At 49.7% G+C, this 26,752-nt stretch overlaps 1 protein-coding gene across 2 annotated transcripts; it reads right to left on the bottom strand.

Moving 5' to 3' along the window:
• Positions 1–2,369: 2,369 nt before the first annotated feature.
• fdxacb1 (ferredoxin-fold anticodon binding domain containing 1) lies at positions 2,370–26,050 on the bottom strand. 2 transcript variants are annotated; one of them, XM_065005030.1, is made up of 6 exons: positions 25,841–26,050; positions 23,047–23,303; positions 21,229–21,385; positions 20,935–21,138; positions 17,608–17,769; positions 2,370–5,754 (listed from the first exon to the last, which is right to left on the bottom strand). In XM_065005030.1, the coding sequence occupies exons 2-6, from the start codon at positions 23,297–23,299 to the stop codon at positions 4,335–4,337; spliced, it is 2,196 nt and encodes a 731-aa protein (XP_064861102.1). In that variant the 5' UTR covers positions 23,300–23,303; positions 25,841–26,050; the 3' UTR covers positions 2,370–4,334. The 2 variants fall into 2 exon arrangements, with proteins under 2 accessions (XP_064861102.1, XP_064861101.1); XM_065005029.1 differs by lacking the exon at positions 25,841–26,050 and adding an exon at positions 25,422–25,800.
• Between the last annotated feature and the right edge of the window lie 702 nt (positions 26,051–26,752).

Below are 26,752 nucleotides of genomic sequence, written 5' to 3'. Positions count from 1 at the left end.
GGCGAGCACTTCGTTATTTATCTCCGGTAATGAACATACTATTCTCCGTCTTAAATTGTATAAGTTTATTGGTAACGTTTGGGATTCAGTTTGTATGCATTTTGAACGAGGGAAAACGGTGGATTACTGAATGAAGCGCGCCAACTAAACTGACCGTTTTGGGATATAAAGAAGGACTTTATCGAACAAAACAACCATTTGTGATGTCGCTGGGACCCTTTGGATTGCAAACAGAGGAAGATCTTCAAAGGTAAGTGATTTATTTTATCGCCATTTCTGACTTTCGTGACACCTCTGCTTGGTTAGAAAATGTTTTTAATGCTTTTGTATGCTGGGCGCTGTCTTCAGATGGTATGCTTTCGCAGCGGATGGATTAACAAGAAGTTAATATTTTAACACTTGTATTTTCATGAATGTTTAATATTACGAATTTTGGATTTTGAATTTCGCACTCAGCAATTTCACTGGATGTTGGCTAGCGTCCCACTGATCCGGTTTTAAGTAAAAATACTTTTAAGTACTACCTAAGTATTTTGCACCACTGCCAAGAACCTGATGGTCACTCTGACAGAGCTCCAGAGTTTCTCTGTGGAGATGGGAGAACCTTCCAGAAGGACAACCATCTCAGCAGCACTCCACCAATCAGGCCTTTATGGTAGACTGGCCAGACGGAAGCCACTCTACAGTAAAACACACATGACAGCCCGCTTGAAGTTCACCAAAAGGCACCTAAAGACTCTCAGACCATGAGAAACAAGATTCTCTGGTCTGATGAAACCAAGATCGAACTCTTTGGCCTGAATGCCAAGCGTCACGTCTGGAGGAAACCTGGCACCATTCATATGGTGAAGCATGGTGGTGGCAGCATCAAAGTACAGAGATCCTTGATGAAAACCTGCTCCAGAGCGCTCAGGGTCGTCCGACTTGGGCAAAGGTTCAGCTGCCAATGACCCTAAGCACACAGACAAGACAACACAGGAGTGGCTTCGGGACAAGTCTCTGAATGTCCTTGAGTGGCCCAGCCAGAGTCCGGACTTGATCCCAATCGAAACATCTTTGGAGAGACCTGAAAATAGCTGTGCAGCAACACTCCCCTTCCAACCTGACAGAGCTTGAGAGGATCTGCAGAGAAGAATGGGAGAAACTCCCCAAATTGTGCCAAGCTTGTAGAGTTATACCCAATAATACTCACGGTTGTAATCACTGCCAAAGGTGCTTCAACAAGTACTGAGTAAAGGGTCTGAATACTTATGTAAATGTGATATTTTATATGTGCAGACATTTCTAAAAACCTGTTTTTTTTTATTCTTTGTCGTTATGGGGTATTGTATTATGTATGTAGATTGATGAGGGGGGAAAACAATTTTTAATACATTTTCGAAAAAGGCTGTAATGTAACAAAATGTAGAGAATGTCAAAGGGTTTGAATAGTTTCCAAATCGCTTGTACATGTTTTGAACATGACAGTTTACAATCTAAGATAACACCAGCATTTACTCTCCTTCAACTTGCCCAACAGCCACACTAGTCATTACCAAATTAAATTGCGGTCTTAAGGCTTAGAGAATACTAATACTATACACTATTAGAGAATGGTTAGCACCAAATACAATGCTCTAAAATGTAGAGATGTTCAGGACCAGTTTATTATTGGCCACCCATACAGCCTAGATTCAAACCAGGGACTGTAGTGACACCTCTAGCGTTGAGATGCAGTCCCTGAGACCACTGCACCACTAGGGAGCCCTCTAGCGTTGAGATGCAGTCCCTGAGACCACTGCACCACTAGGGAGCCCTCTAGCATTGCAGTCCCTGAGACCGCTGCACCACTAGGGAGCCCTCTAGCGTTGAGATGCAGTCCCTGAGACCACTGCACCACTAGGGAGCCCTCTAGCGTTGCAGTCCCTGAGACCACTGCACCACTAGGGAGCCCTCTAGCGTTGAGATGCAGTCCCTGAGACCGCTGCACCACTAGGGAGCCCTCTAGCGTTGAGATGCAGTCCCTGAGACCACTGCACCACTAGGGAGCCCTCTAGCATTGCAGTCCCTGAGACCGCTGCACCACTAGGGAGCCCTCTAGCGTTGAGATGCAGTCCCTGAGACCACTGCACCACTAGGGAGCCCTCTAGCGTTGCAGTCCCTGAGACCACTGCACCACTAGGGAGCCCTCTACCGTTGAGATGCAGTCCCTGAGACCGCTGCACCACTAGGGAGCCCTCTAGCGTTGACATGCAGTCCCTGAGACCGCTGCACCACTAGGGAGCCCTCTTATGTGGAACTTATTATGTGACTTATTAAGCAAATGTGTACTCCTGAACGTATTTAGGCTTGCCATAACAAAGGGGTTGAATACTGATTGACTCAAGACATTTCAGCTTTTCATTTTTTATTCATTTGTAAAAAAAAAACTAAAAAAACATCATCATTCCACTTTGACATTACAGGGTAAGTGTGGAGGCCAATGACACAAACATCATTCCACAACACAACACCATCCTGACACCAACACCATCCTGACACCAACACCATCCTGACACCAACACCATCCTGACACCAACACCATCTTGACACCAACACCATCCTGACACCAACACCATCCTGACACCAACACCAACACCATCCTGACACCAACACCATCCTGACATCAACACCATCCTGACACCAACACCATCCTGACATCAACACCATCCTGACACCAACACCATCCTGACACCAACACCATCCTGACATCAACACCATCCTGACACCAACACCATCCTGACATCAACACCATCCTGACACCAACACCATCCTGACACCAACACCGTACTGACACCAACACCATCCTGACACCAACCTGACACCAACACCATCCTGACACCAACACCATCCTGACATCAACATCATCCTGACACCAACACCATCCTGACACCAACACCATCCTGACATCAACATCAACACCATCCTGACACCAACACCATCCTGACAGCAACACCACCCTGACACCAACACCGTACTGACACCAACACCATCCTGACACCAACACCATCCTGACACCAACACCATCCTCACATCAACATCAACACCATCCTGACACCAACACCATCCTGACATCAACACCATCCTGACACCAACACCATCCTGACATCAACATCAACACCATCCTGACACCAACACCATCCTGACACCAACACCATCTTGACACCAACACCATCCTGACACCAACACCATCCTGACACCATCACCAACACCAACACCATCCTGACACCAACACCATCCTGACATCAACATCAACACCATCCTGACACCAACAGCATCCTGACACCAACACCATCCTGACATCAACACCATCCTGACACCAACACCATCCTGACACCAACACCAACACCATCCTGACACCAACACCATCCTGACACCAACACCAACACCATCCTGACACCAACGCCAACACCATCCTGACACCAACACCATCCTGACATCAACATCAACACCATCCTGACACCAACACCATCCTGACACCAACACCATCTTGACACCAACACCATCCTGACACCAACACCATCCTGACACCAACACCATCCTGACATCAACACCATCCTGACACCAACACCATCCTGACACCAACACCATCCTGACATCAACACCATCCTGACACCAACACCATCCTGACACCAACACCATCCTGACACCAACACCATCCTGACACCAACACCATCCTGACAGCAACACAACATCAACACCATCCTGACACCAACACCATCCTGACACCAACACCATCCTGACATCAACACCAGCCTGACACCAACACAACATCAACACCATCCAGACACCAACACCATCCTGACACCAACACCATCCTGACACCAACACCATCCTGACACCAACACCATCTAGACACCAACACCATCCTGACACCAACACCATCCTGACACCAACACCACCCTGACACCAACACCATCCTGACACCAACACCATCCTGACACCAACACTAACACCATCCTGACACCAACACCATCCTGACACCAACACCATCCTGACACCAACACCATCCTGACACCAACACCATCCTGACATCAACACCATCCTGACACCAACACCATCCTGACACCAACACCATCCTGACACCAACACCGTACTGACATCAACACCAACACCATCCTGACACCAACACCAACACCATCCTGACATCAACACCATCCTGACACCAACACCATCCTGACACCAACACCATCCTGACATCAACACCAGCCTGACACCAACACCATCCTGACACCAACACCATCCTGACATCAACACCATCCTGACACCAACAGCATATTACAACACTGCACTCATCTCTCACAGACAGACAGACACTACCTGACGGTGAGATGCATGCGTGTGGACAGCAGGCTTTGCAGGTGTGTGTGGAGTTTGAGCGCGCGTGTGTGTGAGAGGGCATGTGTGTGTGAGCGATAGGTGAGTCTGTAACAGTAGCTGGTGTGTGTTACGTCAGGGTGTGTGTCGGTCTGTGTGTTGGGTGTGTAGGTGTGTGTTACGTCAGGGTGTGTGTCGGTCTGTGTGTAGGGTGTGTAGGTGTGTGTTACGTCAGGGTGTGTGTCGGTCTGTGTGTAGGGTGTGTAGGTGTGTGTTACGTCAGGGTGTGTGTCGGTCTGTGTGTAGGGTGTGTAGGTGTGTGTTACGTCAGGGTGTGTGTCGGTCTGTGTGTTGGGTGTGTAGGTGTCGATGAGTGTAACGTTCTCTACCATCTCTCTACTGGCCTCCCTGACTAGAGCATGAAACGCTGCCTCCTGCCAGTCTGGCCCCGCCCAGAAGCTGATGTCATAAACAAAGCTCTGTGGAAACAGGGAGAAGGGATGGAACGGTTGCTCTGGCAATGGGCGGAGCCGGAAGTGGTTGAGGAAGCGGGGGTCAGGTGACCAGAGCAGGCGCCAGTCAGGTAGGGAGTAGACCAGTGACGCCAGGAGGTCAAGGTTCAGACACACACTGACGCCATCAGTGAGGTCATCAGCCCACAGCCGGCCCAGCCGTCCCATTGGCTCGGCTGCCAGCCATAGAGACCCCTGCTCCTCAGCCAGGGAAAGCCCATAGGGGGTCAGCAGACGCTCCAGACTCCGCCCCAGGTCAGGGATTGACTGAGAGGCTTTGGGCCATGCTCCCCAGAGGAGGAGCTGGTGGAAGGCAGGGGGGGACCAGGGACTGATGTGAACTCTCTGAAAGACTAGGCCGCTCACACCATGCAGAACCTCCTCTCTGTGGGGGGACCAGGGACTGATGTGAACTCTCTGAAAGACAAGGCCGCTCACACCATGCAGAACCTCCTCTCTGTGTTCTCTCTCCTCTCTCAGTATCTCCATCTGAGGCAGTAGAGAAGGACGCAGCACGTATCCCCCAACACCTACACACTCCTCTCCCTCACCTACACACTCCTCTCCCTCACCTACACACTCCTTAAAACGGTTGCTACACTCTCTCTCCCTTCCCTCATCCTCTGAGTCGTAGGTTATGTGTGTGTCTGCCAGTAGAGTGTCTATGTGTTTGTGATCATCTGAGGGTGTGTGTGAAGTGGTGTGTGTGTGGGAGGGGTGTAGCCAGTAGCAATGTGTGTGTGTGTCTTGTATCTCAGGGCAACATGCATTTAGTCTCTGGGGTGAGGAGTGTATGAGCAGGGGGAGGGGCTCTGTAACCATGGAGACAGGCCATTCCCTCTCCAGGGCCTGAACCAGAAAGTCCTGAACCAGCCTGACGGGATGACTAGAATTCGAGAGAAAACCCCTGTAGAGAAAGAGAGAGAGAGTTACAACACTGTATAAAGACATAATGCCATTTGAAATGTCTTTATTCTTTTAGACTTGTGTGACTGTCAAAAATATAAAACTTATCCCCCTGTTGGGGGGAGGATGCAGAGAGCTGTGGATTGGCAGCGCACTACATTGCTGTCTGCCATAAGATGAGGGACAGTGTCTGACAGACCACCAACCTGTCCTCTATGCTTATTGTTAATGTTCAATGTGTGGTTGTTTTGACCCTTGATTATTTGGGGCGGCAGGTAGCCTAGTGGTTAGAGCAGGTAGTCTAGTGGTTAGAGCAGGTAGCCTAGTGGTTAGAGCAGGTAGTCTAGTGGTTAGAGCAGGTAGTCTAGTGGTTAGAGCAGGTAGCCTAGTGGTTAGAGCAGGTAGCCTAGTGGTTAGAGCAGGTAGTCTAGTGGTTAGAGCAGGTAGTCTAGTGGTTAGAGCAGGTAGTCTAGTGGTTAGAGGCAGGTTGCCTAGTGGTTAGAGCAGGTAGCCTAGTGGTTAGAACAGGTAGCCTAGTGGTTAGAGCAGGTAGCCTAGTGGTTAGAGCAGGTAGCCTAGTGGTTAGAGCAGGTAGCCTAGTGGTTAGAGCAGGTAGTCTAGTGGTTAGAGCAGGTAGTCTAGTGGGTAGAGGCAGGTTGCCTAGTGGTTAGAGCAGGTAGCCTAGTGGTTAGAGCAGGTAGCCTAGTGGTTAGAACAGGTAGCCTAGTGGTTAGAGAAGGTAGCCTAGTGGTTAGAGGGGCGGCAGGTAGCCTAGTGGTTAGAGCAGGTAGCCTAGTGGTTAGAGCAGGTAGCCTAGTGGTTAGAGCAGGTAGCCTAGTGGTTAGAGACAGGTAGTCTAGTGGTTAGAGCAGGTAGCCTAGTGGTTAGAGCAGGTAGTCTAGTGGTTAGAGCAGGTAGCCTAGTGGTTAGAGCAGGTAGCCTAGTGGGTAGAGCAGGTAGCCTAGTGGTTAGAGCAGGTAGCCTAGTGGTTAGAGCAGGTAGCCTAGTGGTTAGAGCAGGTAGTCTAGTGGTTAGAGCAGGGTAGCCTAGTGGTTAGAGCAGGTAGCCTAGTGGTTAGAGCAGGTAGCCCAGTGGTTAGAGCAGGTAGTCTAGTGGTTAGAGCAGGTAGTCTAGTGGTTAGAGCAGGGTAGCCTAGTGGTTAGAGGCAGGTAGCCTAGTGGTTAGAGCAGGTAGTCTAGTGGTAGTGGTTAGAGCAGGTAGTCTAGTGGTTAGAGGCAGGTAGCCTAGTGGTTAGAGCAGGTAGTCTAGTGGTTAGAGCAGGTAGTCTAGTGGTTAGAGCAGGTAGTCTAGTGGTTAGAGCAGGTAGTCTAGTGGTTAGAGCAGGTAGCCTAGTGGTTAGAGCAGGTAGTCTAGTGGTTAGAGCAGGTAGTCTAGTGGTTAGAGCAGGTAGTCTAGTGGTTAGAGCAGGTAGCCTAGTGGTTAGAGCAGGTAGTCTAGTGGTTAGAGCAGGTAGTCTAGTGGTTAGAGCAGGTAGTCTAGTGGTTAGAGCAGGTAGCCTAGTGGTTAGAGCAGGTAGCCCAGTGGTTAGAGCAGGTAGTCTAGTGGTTAGAGCAGGTAGTCTAGTGGTTAGAGCAGGGTAGCCTAGTGGTTAGAGGCAGGTAGCCTAGTGGTTAGAGCAGGTAGTCTAGTGGTAGTGGTTAGAGCAGGTAGTCTAGTGGTTAGAGGCAGGTAGCCTAGTGGTTAGAGCAGGTAGTCTAGTGGTTAGAGCAGGTAGTCTAGTGGTTAGAGCAGGTAGTCTAGTGGTTAGAGCAGGTAGTCTAGTGGTTAGAGCAGGTAGCCTAGTGGTTAGAGCAGGTAGTCTAGTGGTTAGAGCAGGTAGTCTAGTGGTTAGAGCAGGTAGTCTAGTGGTTAGAGCAGGTAGCCTAGTGGTTAGAGCAGGTAGTCTAGTGGTTAGAGCAGGTAGTCTAGTGGTTAGAGCAGGTAGCCTAGTGGTTAGAGCAGGTAGTCTAGTGGTTAGAGCAGGTAGCCTAGTGGTTAGAGCAGGTAGTCTAGTGGTTAGAGCAGGTAGCCTAGTGGTTAGAGCAGGTAGTCTAGTGGTTAGAGCAGGTAGTCTAGTGGTTAGAGCACGTAGCCTAGTGGTGAGAGGCAGGTAGCCTAGTGGTTAGAGCAGGTAGTCTAGTGGTTAGAGCAGGTAGCCTAGTGGTTAGAGCAGGTAGCCTAGTGGTTAAAGCAGGTAGCCTAATGGTTAGAGCAGGTAGTCTAGTGGTTAGAGCAGGTAGTCTAGTGGTTAGAGCAGGTAGTCTAGTGGTTAGTCTAGTGGTTAGAGCAGGTAGTCTAGTGGTTAGAGCAGGTAGTCTAGTGGTTAGAGCAGGTAGAGCAGGTAGTCTAGTGGTTAGAGCAGGTAGTCTAGTGGTTAGAGCAGGTAGTCTAGTGGTTAGAGCAGGTAGCCTAGTGGTTAGAGCAGGTAGCCCAGTGGTTAGAGCAGGTAGTCTAGTGGTTAGAGCAGGTAGTCTAGTGGTTAGAGCAGGGTAGCCTAGTGGTTAGAGGCAGGTAGCCTAGTGGTTAGAGCAGGTAGTCTAGTGGTAGTGGTTAGAGCAGGTAGTCTAGTGGTTAGAGGCAGGTAGCCTAGTGGTTAGAGCAGGTAGTCTAGTGGTTAGAGCAGGTAGTCTAGTGGTTAGAGCAGGTAGTCTAGTGGTTAGAGCAGGTAGCCTAGTGGTTAGAGCAGGTAGTCTAGTGGTTAGAGCAGGTAGTCTAGTGGTTAGAGCAGGTAGTCTAGTGGTTAGAGCAGGTAGCCTAGTGGTTAGAGCAGGTAGTCTAGTGGTTAGAGCAGGTAGTCTAGTGGTTAGAGCAGGTAGCCTAGTGGTTAGAGCAGGTAGTCTAGTGGTTAGAGCAGGTAGCCTAGTGGTTAGAGCAGGTAGTCTAGTGGTTAGAGCAGGTAGCCTAGTGGTTAGAGCAGGTAGTCTAGTGGTTAGAGCAGGTAGTCTAGTGGTTAGAGCACGTAGCCTAGTGGTGAGAGGCAGGTAGCCTAGTGGTTAGAGCAGGTAGTCTAGTGGTTAGAGCAGGTAGCCTAGTGGTTAGAGCAGGTAGCCTAGTGGTTAAAGCAGGTAGCCTAATGGTTAGAGCAGGTAGTCTAGTGGTTAGAGCAGGTAGTCTAGTGGTTAGAGCAGGTAGTCTAGTGGTTAGAGCAGGTAGTCTAGTGGTTAGAGCAGGTAGTCTAGTGGTTAGAGCAGGTAGTCTAGTGGTTAGAGCAGGTAGTCTAGTGGTTAGAACAGGTAGTCTAGTGGTTAGAGCAGGTAGCCTAGTGGTTAAAGCAGGTAGTCTAGTGGTTAGAGCAGGTAGTCTAGTGGTTAGAGCAGGTAGCCTAGTGGTTAGAGCAGGTAGTCTAGTGGTTAGAGCAGGTAGTCTAGTGGTTAGAGCAGGTAGCCTAGTGGTTAGAGCAGGTAGTCTAGTGGTTAGAGCAGGTAGCCTAGTGGTTAAAGCAGGTAGCCTAGTGGTTAGAGCAGGTAGCCTAGTGGTTAGAGCAGGTAGCCTAGTGGTTAGAGCAGGTAGCCTAGTGGTTAGAGCAGGTAGCCTAGTGGTTAAAGCGTTGGGCCAGTACCCAAAAGATTGCTAGATCGAATCTCCGATCATCGAATCATTGTAAATAAGAATTTGTTCTTAACTGACCTGTTAAATAAACAATAATTGTTGTTTGTATTTGTTTTTATTATGGATCCCTATTAGTTCCTGTTGCCAAGGCAGCAGCTCCTCCTCCTGGGGTATATTATGGATCCCCATTAGTTCCTGTTGCCAAGGCAGCAGCTCCTCCTCCTGGGGTTTATTATGGATCCCTATTAGTTCCTGTCAAGGCAGCAGCTCCTCTTCCTGGGGTTTATTATGGATCCCTATTAGTTCCTGTTGCCAAGGCAGCAGCTCCTCCTCCTGGGGTTTATTATGGATCCCCATTAGTTCCTGTCAAGGCAGCAGCTCCTCTTCCTGGGGTTTATTATGGATCCCCATTAGTTCCTGTCAAGGCAGCAGCTCCTCCTCCTGGGGTTTATTATGGATCCTCATTAGTTCCTGTCAAGGCAGCAGCTACTCTTCCTGGGGTTTATTATGGATCCTCATTAGTTCCTGTCAAGGCAGCAGCTACTCTTCCTGGGGTTTATTATGGATCCCCATTAGTTCCTGTTGCCAAGGCAGCAGCTACTCCTCCTGGGGTTTATTATGGATCCCCATTAGTTCCGACCAAGGCAGCAGCTACTCTTCCTGGGGTTTATTGTGGAGCCCCATTAGTTCCTGCCAAGGCAGCAGCTACTCCTCCTGGGGTTTATTATGGATCCCCATTAGTTCCTGTCAAGGCAGCAGCTACTCTTCCTGGGGTTTATTATGGATCCCCATTAGTTCCTGCCAAGGCAGCAGCTACTCCTCCTGGGGTTTATTATGGATCTCCATTAGTTCCTGTCAAGGCAGCAGCTACTCTTCCTGGGGTTTATTATGGATCCCCATTAGTTCCTGTCAAGGCAGCAGCTACTCTTCCTGGGGTTTATTATGCATCCCCATTAGTTCCTGTCAAGGCAGCAGCTACTCTTCCTGGGGTTTATTATGGATCCCCATTAGTTCCTGTCAAGGCAGCAGCTACTCCTCCTGGGGTTTATTATGGATCCCCATTAGTTCCTGTTGCCAAGGCAGCAGCTACTCTTCCTGGGGTTTATTATGGATCCCCATTAGTTCCTGTCAAGGCAGCAGCTACTCTTCCTGGGGTTTATTATGAATCCCCATTAGTTCCTGCCAAGGCAGCAGCTACTCTTCCTGGGGTTTATTATGGATCCCCATTAGTTCCTGTCAAGGCAGCAGCTACTCCTCCTGGGGTTTATTATGGATCCCCATTAGTTCCTGTCAAGGCAGCCGCTACTCCTCCTGGGGTTTATTATGGATCCCCATTAGTTCCTGCCAAGGCAGCAGCTACTCCTCCTGGGGTTTATTATGAATCCCCATTAGTTCCTGTCAAGGCAGCAGCTACTCTTCCTGGGGTTTATTATGGATCCCCATTAGTTCCTGCCAAGGCAGCAGCTGCTCTTCCTGGGGTTTATTATGGATCCCCATTAGTTCCTGTCAAGGCAGCAGCTGCTCTTCCTGGGGTTTATTATGGATCCCCATTAGTTCCTGTCAAGGCAGCAGCTACTCTTCCTGGGGTTTATTATGGATCCCCATTAGTTCCTGCCAAGGCAGCAGCTGCTCTTCCTGGGGTTTATTATGGATCCCCATTAGTTCCTGTCAAGGCAGCAGCTGCTCTTCCTGGGGTTTATTATGGATCCCCATTAGTTCCTGTCAAGGCAGCAGCTACTCTTCCTGGGGTTTATTATGAATCCCCATTAGTTCCTGCCAAGGCAGCAGCTACTCTTCCTGGGGTTTATTATGGATCCCCATTAGTTCCTGCCAAGGCAGCAGCTACTCTTCCTGGGGTTTATTATGGATCCTCATTAGTTCCTGCCAAGGCAGCAGCTACTCTTCCTGGGGTTTATTATGGATCCCCATTAGTTCCTGCCAAGGCAGCAGCTACTCTTCCTGGGGTTTATTATGGATCCCCATTAGTTCCTGCCAAGGCAGCAGCTACTCTTCCTGGGGTTTATTATGGATCCTCATTAGTTCCTGTCAAGGCAGCAGCTGCTCTTCCTGGGGTTTATTATGGATCCCCATTAGTTCCTGCCAAGGCAGCAGCTACTCCTCCTGGGGTTTATTATGGATCCCCATTACTTCCTGCCAAGGCAGCAGCTACTCTTCCTGGGGTTTATTATGGATCCCCATTAGTTCCTGTCAAGGCAGCAGCTACTCTTCCTGGGGTTTATTATGGATCCTCATTAGTTCCTGCCAAGGCAGCAGCTACTCTTCCTGGGGTTTATTATGGATCCCCATTAGTTCCTGCCAAGGCAGCAGCTACTCTTCCTGGGGTTTATTATGGATCCCCATTAGTTCCTGCCAAGGCAGCAGCTACTCTTCCTGGGGTTTATTATGGATCCCCATTAGTTCCTGTCAAGGCAGCAGCTACTCTTCCTGGGGTTTATTATGGATGCCCATTAGTTCCTGTCAAGGCAGCCGCTACTCTTCCTGGGGTTTATTATGGATCCCCATTAGTTCCTGTCAAGGCAGCAGCTACTCTTCCTGGTGTTTATTATGGATCCCCATTAGTTCATGCCAAGGCAGCAGCTGCTCTTCCTGGGGTTTATTATGGATCCCCATTAGTTCCTGCCAAGGCAGCAGCTACTCTTCCTGGGGTTTATTATGAATCCCCATTAGTTCCTGCCAAGGCAGCAGCTACTCTTCCTGGGGTTTATTATGGATCCCCATTAGTTCCTGCCAAGGCAGCAGCTACTCTTCCTGGGGTTTATTATGGATCCCCATTAGTTCCTGTCAAGGCAGCAGCTACTCTTCCTGGGGTTTATTATGGATCCCCATTAGTTCCTGTCAAGGCAGCAGCTACTCTTCCTGGGGTTTGTTATGGATCCCCATTAGTTCCTGCCAAGACAGCAGCTACTCTTCCTGGGGTTTATTATGGATCCCCATTAGTTCCTGTCAAGGCAGCAGCTACTCTTCCTGGGGTTTATTATGGATCCCCATTAGTTCCTGCCAAGGCAGCAGCTACTCTTCCTGGGGTTTATTATGGATGCCCATTAGTTCCTGTCAAGGCAGCAGCTACTCTTCCTGGGGTTTATTATGGATCCCCATTAGTTCCTGCCAAGGCAGCAGCTACTCTTCCTGGGGTTTATTATGGATCCCCATTAGTTCCTGTCAAGGCAGCAGCTACTCTTCCTGGGGTTTATTATGGATCCCCATTAGTTCCTGTCAAGGCAGCAGCTGCTCTTCCTGGGGTTTATTATGGATCCCCATTAGTTCCTGCCAAGGCAGCAGCTACTCTTCCTGGGGTTTATTATGGATCCCCATTAGTTCCTGCCAAGGCAGCAGCTACTCCTCCTGGGGTTTATTATGGATCCTCATTAGTTCCTGTCAAGGCAGCAGCTACTCTTCCTGGGGTTTATTATGGATCCCCATTAGTTCCTGTCAAGGCAGCAGCTACTCTTCCTGGGGTTTGTTATGGATCCCCATTAGTTCCTGCCAAGGCAGCAGCTGCTCTTCCTGGGGTTTATTATGGATCCCCATTAGTTCCTGTCAAGGCAGCAGCTACTCTTCCTGGGGTTTATTATGGATCCCCATTAGTTCCTGTCAAGGCAGCAGCTACTCCTCCTGGGGTTTATTATGGATCCCCATTAGTTCCTGTCAAGGCAGCAGCTACTCTTCCTGGGGTTTATTATGGATCCCCATTAGTTCCTGTCAAGGCAGCAGCTACTCTTCCTGGGGTTTATTGTGGATCCCCATTAGTTCCTGCCAAGCAGCAGCTACTCTTCCTGGGGTTTATTATGGATCCCCATTAGTTCCTGCCAAGGCAGCAGCTACTCCTCCTGGGGTTTATTATGGAGCCCCATTAGTTCCAGCCAAGGCAGCAGCTACTCCTCCTGGGGTTTATTATGGATCCCCATTAGTTCCTGTCAAGGCAGCAGCTACTCTTCCTGGGGTTTATTATGGATCCCCATTAGTTCCTGCCAAGGCAGCAGCTACTCTTCCTGGGGTTTATTATGGATCCCCATTAGTTCCTGCCAAGGCAGCAGCTACTCCTCCTGGGGTTTATTATGGAGCCCCATTAGTTCCAGCCAAGGCAGCAGCTACTCCTCCTGGGGTTTATTATGGATCCCCATTAGTTCCTGTCAAGACAGCAGCTACTCTTCCTGGGGTTTATTATGGATCCCTATTAGTTCCTGTCAAGGCAGCAGCTACTCTTCCTGGGGTTTATTATGGATCCCCATCAGCTACTCTTCCTGGGGTTTATTATGGATCCCCATTAGTTCCTGCCAAGGCAACAGCTACTCTTCCTGGGGTTTATTATGGATCCCCATTAGTTCCTGCCAAGGCAACAGCTACTCTTACTGGGGTTTACGGCAACTGTACGGCCTCCGACCGCAAGGCACTACAGAGGGTAGTGCGTACGGCCCAGTACATCACTGGGGCCAAGCTTCCTGCCATCCAGGATCTCTACACCAGGCGGTGTCAGAGGAAGGCCCAGTACATCACTGGGGCTAAGCTTCCTGCCATCCAGGATCTCTACACCAGGCAGTGTCAGAGGAAGGCCCAGTACATCACTGGGGCTAAGCTTCCTGCCATCCAGGATCTCTACACCAGGCGGTGTCAGAGGAAGGCCCAGTACATCACTGGGGCTAAGCTTCCTGCCATCCAGGATCTCTACACCAGGTGGTGTCAGAGGAAGGCCCAGTACATCACTGGGGCTAAGCTTCCTGCCATCCAGGATCTCTACACCAGGCGGTGTCAGAGGAAGGCCCAGTACATCACTGGGGCTAAGCTTCCTGCCATCTAGGATCTCTACACCAGGCGGTGTCAGAGGAAGGCCCAGTACATCACTGGGGCTAAGCTTCCTGCCATCCAGGATCTCTACACCAGGCGGTGTCAGAGGAAGACCCTAAAAATGATCAAAGACTCCAGCCACCCTAGTCATTCTGTAGACTGTTCTCTCTGCTACCGCATGGCAAGCGGTACCGGAGCACCAGGTCTAGGTCCAAGAGGCTTCTAAACAGCTTCTACCCCCAAGACACAAGACTCCTGAACATCTAATCAAATGCACCAAGTCTAGGTTCAAGAGGCTTCTAAACAGCTTCTACCCCCCAAGACACAAGACTCCTGAACATCTAATCAGCCATAAGACTCCTGAACATCTAATCAAATGCACCAAGTCTAGGTCCAAGAGGCTTCTAAACAGCTTCTACCCCCAAGCCATAAGACTCCTGAACATCTAATCAAATGCACCAAGTCTAGGTCCAAGAGGCTTCTAAACAGCTTCTACCCCCCCAAGACATAAGACTCCTGAACATCTAATCAAATGCACCAAGTCTAGGTCCAAGAGGCTTCTAAACAGCTTCTACCCCCCCAAGACACAAGACTCCTGAACATCTAATCAAATGCACCAAGTCTAGGTCCAAGAGGCTTCTAAACAGCTTCTACCCCCCCAAGACACAAGACTCCTGAACATCTAATCAAATGCACCAAGTCTAGGTCCAAGAGGCTTCTAAACAGCTTCTACCCCCCCAAGCCATAAGACTCCTGAACATCTAATCAAATGCACCAAGTCTAGGTCCAAGAGGCTTCTAAACAGCTTCTACCCCCCCAAGACACAAGACTCCTGAACATCTAATCAAATGCACCAAGTCTAGGTCCAAGAGGCTTCTAAACAGCTTCTACCCCCCCAAGTCATAAGACTCCTGAACATCTAATCAAATGACTACCCAGACGATTTGCAGCGGGAACTATTTAAAACATTTGAAGCTATTAGCATGAAAACGCCTTTTAAAAAGCATACAGGAGGGCCCAACTTAGAATGCTGGAGAAAATAGTAGTGAAGGCATTTACACTGTTTGTGCTACAGCAATATTTAAATGAGCTCCCAATGCATTTCAATGGCAACTAGGTGGCAATTTCATATGAAGGAAAATGATGTGCTTTGCTTCAGCTCTTTAAAAAATTTTTTTTGCCAGTGGATAGGATAGCCTGAACATGTGAACGTTGGTTTGGTATCTCTAGTTTGAATGAAACCAAATGACTGGCATGCAGACACAGTTAGGACATTTCCCTGGAAAATAGGTGAATAATTATCAGGATGGACAGTGATGATGAAATGGCCTATTTGAAATGAGGTATGCCTAACTTGAGACAGTGTGTGTGGGCAGTGTGTGTGGGCAGTGTGTGTGGACAGTGTGTGTGGGCAGTATGTGTGGGCAGTGTGTGTGGGCAGTATGTGTGGGCAGTGTGTGTGGGCAGTGTGTGTGGGCAGTGTGTGTGGACAGTGTGTGTGGGCAGTATGTGTGGGCAGTGTGTGTGGGCAGTATGTGTGGGCAGTGTGTGTGGACAGTGTGTGTGGACAGTGTGTGTGGGCAGTGTGTGTGGGCAGTGTGTGTGGGCAGTGTGTGTGGGCAGTGTGTGTGGGCAGTGTGTGTGGGCAGTGTGTGTGGGCAGTGTGTGTGGGCAGTGTGTGTGTGGGCAGTGTGTGTGGGCAGTGTGTGTGTGGGCAGTGTGTGTGTGGGCAGTGTGTGTGGGCAGTGTGTGTGTGGGCAGTGTGTGTGGGCAGTGTGTGTGTGGGCAGTGTGTGTGTGGGCAGTGTGTGTGTGGGCAGTGTGTGTGGGCAGTGTGTGTGTGGGCAGTGTGTGTGTGGGCAGTGTGTGTGTGGGCAGTGTGTGTGTGTGTGTGGGCAGTGTGTGTGGGCAGTGTGTGTGGGCAGTGTGTGTGGGCAGTGTGTGTGTGGGCAGTGTGTGTGTGGGTGTGTGTGTGGGCAGTGTGTGTGGGCAGTGTGTGTGGGCAGTGTGTGTGGGCATCCTGTTGTCCCACATAACCATCCTGTGTGTGTGGGCAGTGTTGTCCCACATAACCATCCTGTTGTGTGTGGGCAGTGTTGTCCCACATAACCATCCTGTGTCCCACATAACCATCCTGTGTGGGCAGTAACCATGTGGGCAGTAACCATCCTGTGTGTGGGCACATAACCAGTCCAGGACGTGTGTGTGGGCAGTGTGTGTGTGGGCAGTGTGTGTGGATTTGCTAAGTGTGTGTGGGCAGCGTCTGTGTTTCAGTGTGTGTGGGCAGTGTGTGTGTGGGCAGTGTGTGTGGGCAGTGTGTGTGTGGGCAGTGTGTGTGGGCAGTGTGTGTGTGGGCAGTGTGTGTGTGGGCAGTGTGTGTGGGCAGTGTGTGTGGGCAGTGTGTGTGTGGGCAGTGTGTGTGGGCAGTGTGTGTGTGTGGGCAGTGTGTGTGGGCAGTGTGTGTGTGTGGGCAGTGTGTGTGTGGGCAGTGTGTGTGGGCAGTGTGTGTGGGCAGTGTGTGTGGGCAGTGTGTGTGTGGGCAGTGCCAGACGTTGGAGGAACCATAATGATATTCATCTGTTTTTATTCATGTAGGCTACACTGTCCCACATAACCATCCTGTTGTCCCACATAACCATCCTGTTGTCCCACATAACCATCCTGTTGTCCCACATAACCATCCTGTTGTCCCACATAACCATCCTGTTGTCCCACATAACCATCCTGTTGTCCCACATAACCATCCTGTTGTCCCACATAACCATCCTGTTGTCCCACATAACCATCCTGTTGTCCCACATAACCATCCTGTTGTCCCACATAACCATCCTGTTGTCCCACATAACCATCCTGTTGTCCCACATAACCATCCTGTTGTCCCACATAACCATCCTGTTGTCCCACATAACCATCCTGTTGTCCCACATAACCATCCTGCTGTCCCACATAACCATCCTGTTGTCCCACATAACCATCCTGTTGTCCCACATAACCATCCTGTTGTCCCACATAACCATCCTGTTGTCCCACATAACCATCCTGCTGTCCCACATAACCATCCTGTTGTCCCACATAACCATCCTGTTGTCCCACATAACCATCCTGTTGTCCCACATAACCATCCTGTTGTCCCACATAACCATCCTGTTGTCCCACATAACCATCCTGTTGTCCCACATAACCATCCTGTTGTCCCACATTTGGGGATTTTAAATGTGGTCACCCTACAGGTATGTGGTAGGTCAGTGTGTGTGTGTGTGTGTGTGTGTGTATGTAATGTGAAAGTTCAGCAGGTATGTGGTAGGTCAGTGTGTGTGTGTGTACCTGTGTATGTAATGTGAAAGTTCAGCAGGTATGTGGTAGGTCAGTGTGTGTGTGTGTACCTGTGTATGTAATGTGAAAGTTCAGCAGGTATGTGGTAGGTCAGTGTGTGTGTGTGTACCTGTGTATGTAATGTGAAAGTTCAGCAGGTATGTGGTAGGTCAGTGTGTGTGTGTGTGTACCTGTGTATGTAATGTGAAAGTTCAGCAGGTATGTGGTAGGTCAATGGTCGTCCTCCCAGAACGTGCTGTTGCATGTCCTTCCTCTGGGGGGCGCTGCAGGCCACACTACGACTGAACACATGAGTCACGCCCTGCTCTGCATGGAAACACTTATCCTGGCTCCTGACAACACACACAAACACACAGTCAACAAAACCCTTCCTCTTGGGTGCCTTCACCTCAATTCAATGTTTGCTACGTTCTTTTACTACTATCTAACTCTGTGGGTATCTGCTCTGTGGGCTATTAGACCGGGTATCTGCCCTGTGGGCTTTTAGGCCCGGTATCTGCTCTGTGGGCTTTTAGGCCCGGTATCTGCCCTGTGGGCTTTTAGACTGGGTATCTGCCCTGTGGGCTTTTAGACTGGGTATCTGCCCTGTGGGCTTTTAGACTGGGTATCTGCCCTGTGGGCTTTTAGACTGGGTATCTGCCCTGTGGGCTTTTAGACTGGGTATCTGCCCTGTGGGCTTTTAGGCCCGGTATCTGCTCTGTGGGCTTTTAGGCCCGGTATCTGCTCTGTGGGCTTTTAGGCCCGGTATCTGCTCTGTTGGCTTTTAGGCCGGGTATCTGCTCTGTGGGCTTTTAGGCCAGGTATCTGCTCTGTGGGCTTTTAGGATTTAGGAAACCCCACCTCGGGTTTCTGCTCTGTGGGCTTTAGGCTGGGTTTCTGCTCTCCTGTTGTCCCACATCTGCTCTGTGGGCATTTAGGGTATTTGGGCTTTCTGCTCAGGCATTTGTAGGGTATGGTATCTGCTCTGTGGGCTTTTAGGCTGGGTATCTGCTCTGTGGGCTTTAGGCCAGGTATCTGCTCTGTGGGCTTTTAGGCTGTGGGTATCTGCTCTGTGGGCAGGTATTTAGGCTGGGTATCTGCTCTGTGGGCTTTCAGGACGGGTATCTGCTCTGTGGGCTTTTAGGCTAGGTATCTGCTCTGTGGGCTTTTAGGCCAGGTATCTGCTCTGTGGGCTTTCAGGACGGGTTTCTGCTCTGTGGGCTTTAAGGCTAGGTATCTGCTCTGTGGACTTTCAGGCCAGGTATCTGCTCTGTGGGCATTTAGGCCGGGTATCTGCTCTGTGGGCTTTCAGGACGGGTATCTGCTCTGTGGGTATCTGCTTTGTGGGCTTTTAGGCCGGGTATCTGCTCTGTGGGTATCTGCTCTGTGGGCTTTTAGGCCGGGTATCTGCTCTGTGGGTATCTGCTCTGTGGGTATCTGCTCTGTGGGTTTTTAGGCCGGGTATCTGCTCTGTGGGCTTTCAGGACGGGTATCTGCTCTGTGGGCTTTTAGGCCAGGTATCTGCTCTGTGGGCTTTTAGGCCAGGTATCTGCTCTGTGGGCTTTCAGGACGGGTTTCTGCTCTGTGGGCTTTAAGGCTAGGTATCTGCTCTGTGGACTTTTAGGCCAGGTATCTGCTCTGTGGGCATTTAGGCCGGGTATCTGCTCTGTGGGTATCTGCTCTGTGGGCTTTTAGGCCGGGTATCTGCTCTGTGGGCTTTTAGGCCAGGTATCTGCTCTGTGGGCTTTTAGGCCAGGTATCTGCTCTGTGGGCTTTCAGGACGGGTTTCTGCTCTGTGGGCATTTAGGCTGGGTTTCTGCTCTGTGGGATTTTAGGCCGGGTATCTGCTCTGTGGGCTTTTAGGCTGGGTATCTGCTCTGTGGGCTTTTAGGCCAGGTATCTGCTCTGTGGGCTTTCAGGACGGGTTTCTGCTCTGTGGGCTTTTAGGCTGGGTATCTGCTCTGTGGGCTTTTAGGCCAGGTATCTGCTCTGTGGGCATTTAGGCCGGGTATCTGCTCTGTGGGCTTTCAGGACGGGTATCTGCTCTGTGGGCTTTCAGGACGGGTATCTGCTCTGTGGGCTTTTAGGATGGGTATCTGCTCTGTGGGCTTTTAGGCCAGGTATCTGCTCTGTGGGCTTTCAGGACGGGTTTCTGCTCTGTGGGCTTTTAGGCTAGGTATCTGCTCTGTGGGCTTTTAGGCCAGGTATCTGCTCTGTGGGCATTTAGGCCGGGTATCTGCTCTGTGGGCTTTCAGGACGGGTATCTGCTCTGTGGGTATCTGCTCTGTGGGCTTTTAGGCCGGGTATCTGCTCTGTGGGCTTTCAGGACGGGTATCTGCTCTGTGGGCTTTTAGGCTGGGTATCTGCTCTGTGGGTATCTGCTCTGTGGGATTTTAGGCCGGGTATCTGCCCTGTGGACATTTAGGCCAGGTATCTGCTCTGTGGGTATCTGCTCTGTGGGCTTTTAGGCCGGGTATCTGCTCTGTGCGCTTTAGGCCGGGTTTCTGCTCTGTGGGCTTTTAGGCCGGGTATCTGCTCTGTGGGCTTTTAGGCGGGTATCTGCTCTGTGGGCATTTAGGCTGGGTATCTGCTCTGTGGGTATCTGCTCTGTGGGCTTTTAGGCCGGGTATCTGCCCTGTGGGTATCTGCTCTGTGGGTATCTGCTCTGTGGGTATCTGCTCTGTGGGCTTTTAGGCCGGGTATCTGCTCTGTGGGCTTTTAGGCCGGGTATCTGCTCTGTGGGCATTTAGGCCGGGTATCTGCTCTGTGGGTATCTGCTCTGTGGGCTTTTAGGCCGGGTATCTGCCCTGTGGGTATCTGCTCTGTGGGCTTTTAGGCCGGGTATCTGCTCTGTGGGCTTTTAGGCCGGGTATCTGCTCTGTGGGTATCTGCCCTGTGGGTATCTGCTCTGTGGGTATCTGCTCTGTGGGCTTTTAGGCCGGGTATCTGCCCTGTGGGTATCTGCTCTGTGGGTATCTGCTCTGTGGGCATTTAGGCCGGGTATCTGCTCTGTGGGTATCTGCTCTGTGGGTATCTGCTCTGTGGGCTTTTAGGCCGGGTATCTGCCCTGTTGGCTTTTAGGCCGGGTATCTGCTCTGTGGGTATCTGCTCTGTGGGCTTTTAGGCCGGGTATCTGCTCTGTGGGCTTTTAGGCCGGGTATCTGCTGTTGGCTTTTAGGCCCGGTATCTGCTGTTGGCTTTTAGGCCCGGTATCTGCTCTGTGGGCTTTTACGCCCAGGTATCTGCTGTTGGCTTTTAGGCCCGGTATCTGCTCTGTGGGCTTTTATGCCCGGTATCTGCCCTGTGGGCTTTTAGGCTCGGTATCTGCCCTGTGGGCTTTTAGGCCCGGTATCTGCTCTGTGGGCTTTTAGGCCGGGTATCTGCTCTGTGGGCTTTTAGGCTGGGTAAAGGGCTTTATAAATACATTTGATTGATTGGTTGGTTTGCCACGATGTCCATATCCTCTCATTCATTTTGATCTGATCCTAGATCAACACTCCGAGACGCCATCAGCTCACCTGTACCCGGTGGATTGGTAACTGGCAGGTTTCTCGCCATCGAAGGGGCGGACCTCGTTCAGGATAAGCCCTGCCTCTGCTGCCATGGCGACCACCTGCCAGCTGTTGTGCCACTCTCTCATTGGCCGGTCGGCTGGAGTCCCGCCCTGCCCGTTGCACAGAGACACAAGCACCTCCCCTTCCTCCTTCAGCACCCCCACACAGCTACACACACACACACTTAGAGGTGAGATGAGATTCAACAGTGGTGTGTGTGTGTGTGTGTGTGTGTGTGTGTGTGTGTGTGTGTCTCACCTGAGGAAAAAGTGTTTGAGTAGTAGCCTGTTCTTCTTCACGCCACTCTTCCGACCGCAGTGAGGGAAGTTAAAGATGACGCGGTCAAACTGTCGACCACGCAGACACACACACTCTGACAGACGCGTACAATCCACCTCAAACAGCACCTCCCCACCTGACACACACACACACACACACACAGACAGACAGACATTAGACCAACTGTACACAAGGACATCACATTGTGCATTCAGAAACAAAACAGAATAGAACACACACACCCAGCCTGTCTCTAATTGGAGTGTGTGATGGTGTCAGAGACGGAAGAGAAAGTGAGACATTATATTTTTTGATTGAGGCGGGCCACACTGGTCTTCTTATTGCCCCAGAACCGTGGAGACGGCAGAGAAAGGATAGGTGGGGCAATAAGTAGACCAGAAGCAGCTTTTCCCTCTCTCCAAGCCAGATGTTACGAAGAAAAGCAACACCCACTTACACAGACAGAAACCATTAACACAAATCTGTAAATGGCTTGAGTCGTCTTCATTTATCCACAATCTTTAATGGTGCGGTTGTGGGCGGAGCTACCTGAGTGAGTGATTGTGTGTATGTTGTGGGCGGAGCTACCTGAGTGAATGATTGTGTGTATGTTGTGGGCAGAGCTACCTGAGTGAGTGATTGTGTGTATGTTGTGGGCGGAGCTACCTGAGTGTGTGATTGTGTGTATGTTGTGGGCGGAGCTACCTGAGTGAGTGATTGTGTGTATGTTGTGGGCGGAGCTACCTGAGTGAGTGATTGTGTGTATGTTGTGGGCGGAGCTACCTGAGTGAGTGATTGTGTGTATGTTGTGGGCGGAGCTACCTGAGTGAGTGATTGTGTGTATGTTGTGGGCGGAGCTACCTGAGTGTGTGATTGTGTGTATGTTGTGGGCGGAGCTACCTGAGTGTGTGATTGTGTGTATGTTGTGGGCGGAGCTACCTGAGTGAGTGATTGTGTGTATGTTGTGGGCGGAGCTACCTGAGTGAGTGATTGTGTGTATGTTGTGGGCGGAGCTACCTGAGTGAGTGATTGTGTGTATGTTGTGGGCAGAGCTACCTGAGTGAGTGATTGTGTGTATGTTGTGGGCGGAGCTACCTGAGTGAGTGATTGTGTGTATGTTGTGGGCGGAGCTACCTGAGTGAGTGATTGTGTGTATGTTGTGGGCGGAGCTACCTGAGTGAGTGATTGTGTGTATGTTGTGGGCGGAGCTACCTGAGTGAGTGATTGTGTGTATGTTGTGGGCGGAGCTACCTGAGTGAGTGATTGTGTGTATGTTGTGGGCGGAGCTACCTGAGTGAGTGATTGTGTGTATGTTGTGGGCGGAGCTACCTGAGTGAGTGATTGTGTGTATGTTGTGGGCGGAGCTACCTGAGTGAGTGATTGTGTGTATGTTGTGGGCGGAGCTACCTGAGTGAGTGATTGTGTGTATGTTGTGGGCGGAGCTACCTGAGTGAGTGATTGTGTGTATGTTGTGGGCGGAGCTACCTGAGTGTGTGATTGTGTGTATGTTGTGGGCGGAGCTACCTGAGTGAGTGATTGTGTGTATGTTGTGGGCGGAGCTACCTGAGTGAGTGATTGTGTGTATGTTGTGGGCGGAGCTACCTGAGTGAGTGATTGTGTGTATGTTGTGGGCGGAGCTACCTGAGTGAGTGATTGTGTGTATGTTGTGGGCGGAGCTACCTGAGTGTGTGATTGTGTGTATGTTGTGGGCGGAGCTACCTGAGTGTGTGATTGTGTGTATGTTGTGGGCGGAGCTACCTGAGTGAGTGATTGTGTGTATGTTGTGGGCGGAGCTACCTGAGTGTGTGATTGTGTGTATGTTGTGGGCGGAGCCGTGGTGTCGTAGCGCCTCCTCTTTGGTCTGGAGACAGGTGGCTGTGATCCTCAAACGCCTCCCACCGGCTATGTTATCGGTCTCCCTTGTGATGTCATCGGTCCCCGAGGTGATGTCATTTGTCTCCGTGGCGACGATCCGGCTCAGAGCGGCAGAGAACGAGAAGTTCCCCTCTCCAACCAGAAGCACCGCCTCCCCACCTTCTGATGACGTCATCACTCTGCACCGACGGACGGACAGTCAAAAAACAACCAATCATAATCACTAGTTAACTACACATGGTTGATGATATTACTAGATATTATCTAGCGTGTCCTGCGTTGCATATAATCTGACTGAGCACACAAGTATCTAAGTATCTGACTGAGCGGTGGTAGGCAGAACCAGGCGCATAAACATTCATTCAAACAGCACTTTTGTGCGTTTTGCCAGCAGCTCTTCGTTGTGCGTCAAGCATTGTGCCGTTTATGACTTCAAGCCTATCAACTCCCGAGATGAGGCTGGCGTAACCGAAGTGAAATGGCTAGCTAGTTAGCGCGCGCTAATAGCGTTTCAAACGTCACTCGCTCTGAGCCTGTGGTTGTTTCCCTTACTCTGCATGTGTAACGCTGCTTCGAGGGTGGCTGTTGTCGTTGTGTTCCTGGTTCGAGCCCAGGGAGGAGCGAGGACAGGGATGGAAGCTATACTGTTACACTGGCAATACTAAAGTGCCTATAAGAACATCCAATAGTCAAAGGTTAATGAAATACAAATGGTATAGAGGGGAAATAGTCCTATAATTTCCTATAATAACTACAACCTAAAACTTCTTACCTGGGAATATTAGACTCATGTTAAAAGGAACCAAGTCTGTAATACCTACATGTTTCAAGCAGACCACCACAGTCCCTGTGCCCAAGACAGCGAAGGTAACCTGCCTAAATTATTTGAAAGGCTGGTCATGGCTCACATCAACAGCATCCTCCCGGACACCCTGGACCCACTTCAATTCTCATACCGGCCCAACAGATCCACAGATGACGCAATTTCAATCACACTCCTCACTGCCCTTTCCCACCTGGACAAAAGGAACACCTATGTGAGAATGCTGTTCATTGACTACAGTTCAGTGTTCAACACCATAATGCCCACGAAGCTCATCACTAAGCTAAGGACTCTGGGACTAAACACCTCCCTCTGCAACTGGATCCTGGACTTCTTGACAGGCCGGGCCACCCCCAGGTGGTAAGGGTAGGCAACAACACGTCTGCCACACTGATCCTCAACACTGGGGCCCCTCAGGAGTGTGTACTTAGTCCCCTCCTGTATTCCCTGTTCACCCACGACTGCTTGGCCAAACAAGACACCAACACCATCCTTAAGTTTGCTGCCACCGACAACGACACAAACACCGACAACGGTGAGACGGCCTATAGGGAGGTCAGAGAACTATCAGTGTGGTGCCAGGACAACAACCTCTCCCTCAACGATGAGACAGCCTATAGGGAGGAGGTCAGAGAACTATCAGTGTGGTGCCAGGACAACAACCTCTCCTCAACGATGAGACAGCCTATAGGGAGGAGGTCAGAGAACTATCAGTGTAGTGTTTTTTTATTTTACCTTTATTTTACTGGGCAAATCAGTTAAGAACAAATTCTTATTTTCAATGATGGCCTAGGAACAGTGGGTTAACTGCCTGTTCAGGGGCAGAACGACAGATTTGTACCTTGTCAGCTCGGGGGTTTGAACTTGCAACCTTCCGGTTACTAGTCCAACGCTCTAACCACTAGGCTACGCTGCCGCCCCATGTGAGCAAGACTAAGGAGATGATTGTGGACTACAAGAAAAAGAAGGACCGAGCACGCCCCCATTCTCATCAACGGGGCTGCAGTGGAGCAGATTGAGAGCTTCAAGTTCCTTGGTGTCCACATCACCAACAAACTAACATGGTCCAAACACACCAAGACAGTCGTGAAGAGGGCACAACTAAATCTATTCCCCCTCAGGAGACTGAAAAGATTTGCCATGGGTCCTGAGATCCTCAAAAGGTTCTACAGCTGCACCACTGAGAGCATCCTGATTGGTTGCATCACTGCCTGGTATGGCAACTGCTCGGCATCTAACCGTAAGGCGCTACAGAGGGTAGTGCGAACGGCCCAGAACATCACTGGGGCCAAGCTTCCTGCCATATGAACATGTATTGCAATGTGAAACATGTATTTCTAGATGAAACACTAAGTTTGGTGGAAAAGTGACTGATTTGGTGTATTGTAGTCAATTTAAAATGAGTTTTGAATCAACTGCATTTTTGATGATCTGCTTTGAGTTTTGTACTTAGTTGTGAAAATGTACCACATACCTCTGAAAATTGCACCAAAGCTATATTTTGGTGTCTGTCCCGATGTTTGTCAGGTCAGTGCAGAAGACAGCCATTGCGCTCAAACCCTCTCAAAAGCATTTCCTGAGAGGCCGTTTTGACAGAACACTGGAATGAAGTAGTCAGGATGCTCAGATCTTCTTCTCCAATGTGTTTTGAGAAGAGAAGAAGAGGGACATTCGGGGTATAAAGGAAATACAATTGAGATGCTTCCAATGTGAGGAAGCCTCTTTAGACTATAGGGACGCCCCCCCCACTAGTTATTCCATAGCTCAATGCACGAGACGAGGCTTTCAGAAAGAAGAGTTGCTAACTTAGCCATGTGTCTGTCTACTCGCATTGATCTAGCTTGCCAATGTATGTAATGGAATAATGTTGCTAACGTTGGCAAAGCAACTCACGTTTCCTCCCGGTAGATTTGAACAGTGACGTTCTGTCCCCATTAGCCTCTGCCTCACGGCCGCTCATCAATGAAAAACGGTTTATCGTCAATGATAATCAGCAGGGGAAACATCGAGTTGGGTTAATTATCGATCATAAGATTCATGTTATTTTGTCATCAGCAGTGGAGCCGGTCGGCACGAGTAGAATAAGCAAAACAATAAGGTCGGTGTCACACTTACAGTAGTATGGACGGAAACAAAACTAATGGTATAAAAGGTTCCTTGGGACGTCCATAACCTAACCCTAAAATTAACCCCTTACCGAATCCTTCTTCTCTTTCTTTGGTATCATGGCGTTAGGACATTTATTTGTGCATGCTTACAGCTGCTGTGCAGGAGTGTGTGATCGGTCAGGTTGCATTTTGTGATACAAAAATAAAAAGAAAGGGGAAAGGACAAAAAATAGCCACGATTACATCTACATCTATTTACCACTATTACACATCACCAACTATATACCACTATTAAATACCACCAACTAACATCTATATATCACTATTACATACCACCATCTATATACCACTATTACACACCACCATCTATATACCACCATCTATATACCACTATTACATACCACCATCTATATACCACTATTACATACCACCATCTAACATCTATATACCACTATTACACACCACCAACTATATACCACTATTACATACCCCCATCTATATACCACTATTACATACCACCATCTATATACCACTATTACATACCACCATCTATATACCACTATTACACACCACCATCTATATACCACTATTAAATACCACCAACTAACATCTATATACCACTATTACATACCACCATCTATATACCACTATTACATACCACCATCTATATACCACTATTACATACCACCATCTATAT

Source organism: Oncorhynchus nerka, linkage group LG19 (assembly GCF_034236695.1).
Source record: "Oncorhynchus nerka isolate Pitt River linkage group LG19, Oner_Uvic_2.0, whole genome shotgun sequence".
Lineage (NCBI taxonomy): Eukaryota > Metazoa > Chordata > Actinopteri > Salmoniformes > Salmonidae > Oncorhynchus > Oncorhynchus nerka.
The sequence above is the reverse complement of the archived record's forward strand: the minus strand, read 5'-3'. Positions and strand labels throughout refer to the sequence as shown.

What these genes read in the sequence shown, in the direction of transcription:
- fdxacb1 (XM_065005030.1), bottom strand. Translation starts at nt 23,299, where the DNA reads ATGACGTCATCAGAAGGTGGGGAGGCGGTGCTTCTGGTTGGAGAGGGG. An exon ending in CTCAAACACTTTTTCCTCAG is followed by an intron (nt 21,139 to 21,228) that starts GTGAGACACACA and finishes GTGTGTGTGTAG; the next exon opens with CTGTGTGGGGGTGCTGAAGG. An exon ending in TACCAATCCACCGGGTACAG is followed by an intron (nt 17,770 to 20,934) that starts GTGAGCTGATGG and finishes GTGTGTTGTCAG; the next exon opens with GAGCCAGGATAAGTGTTTCC.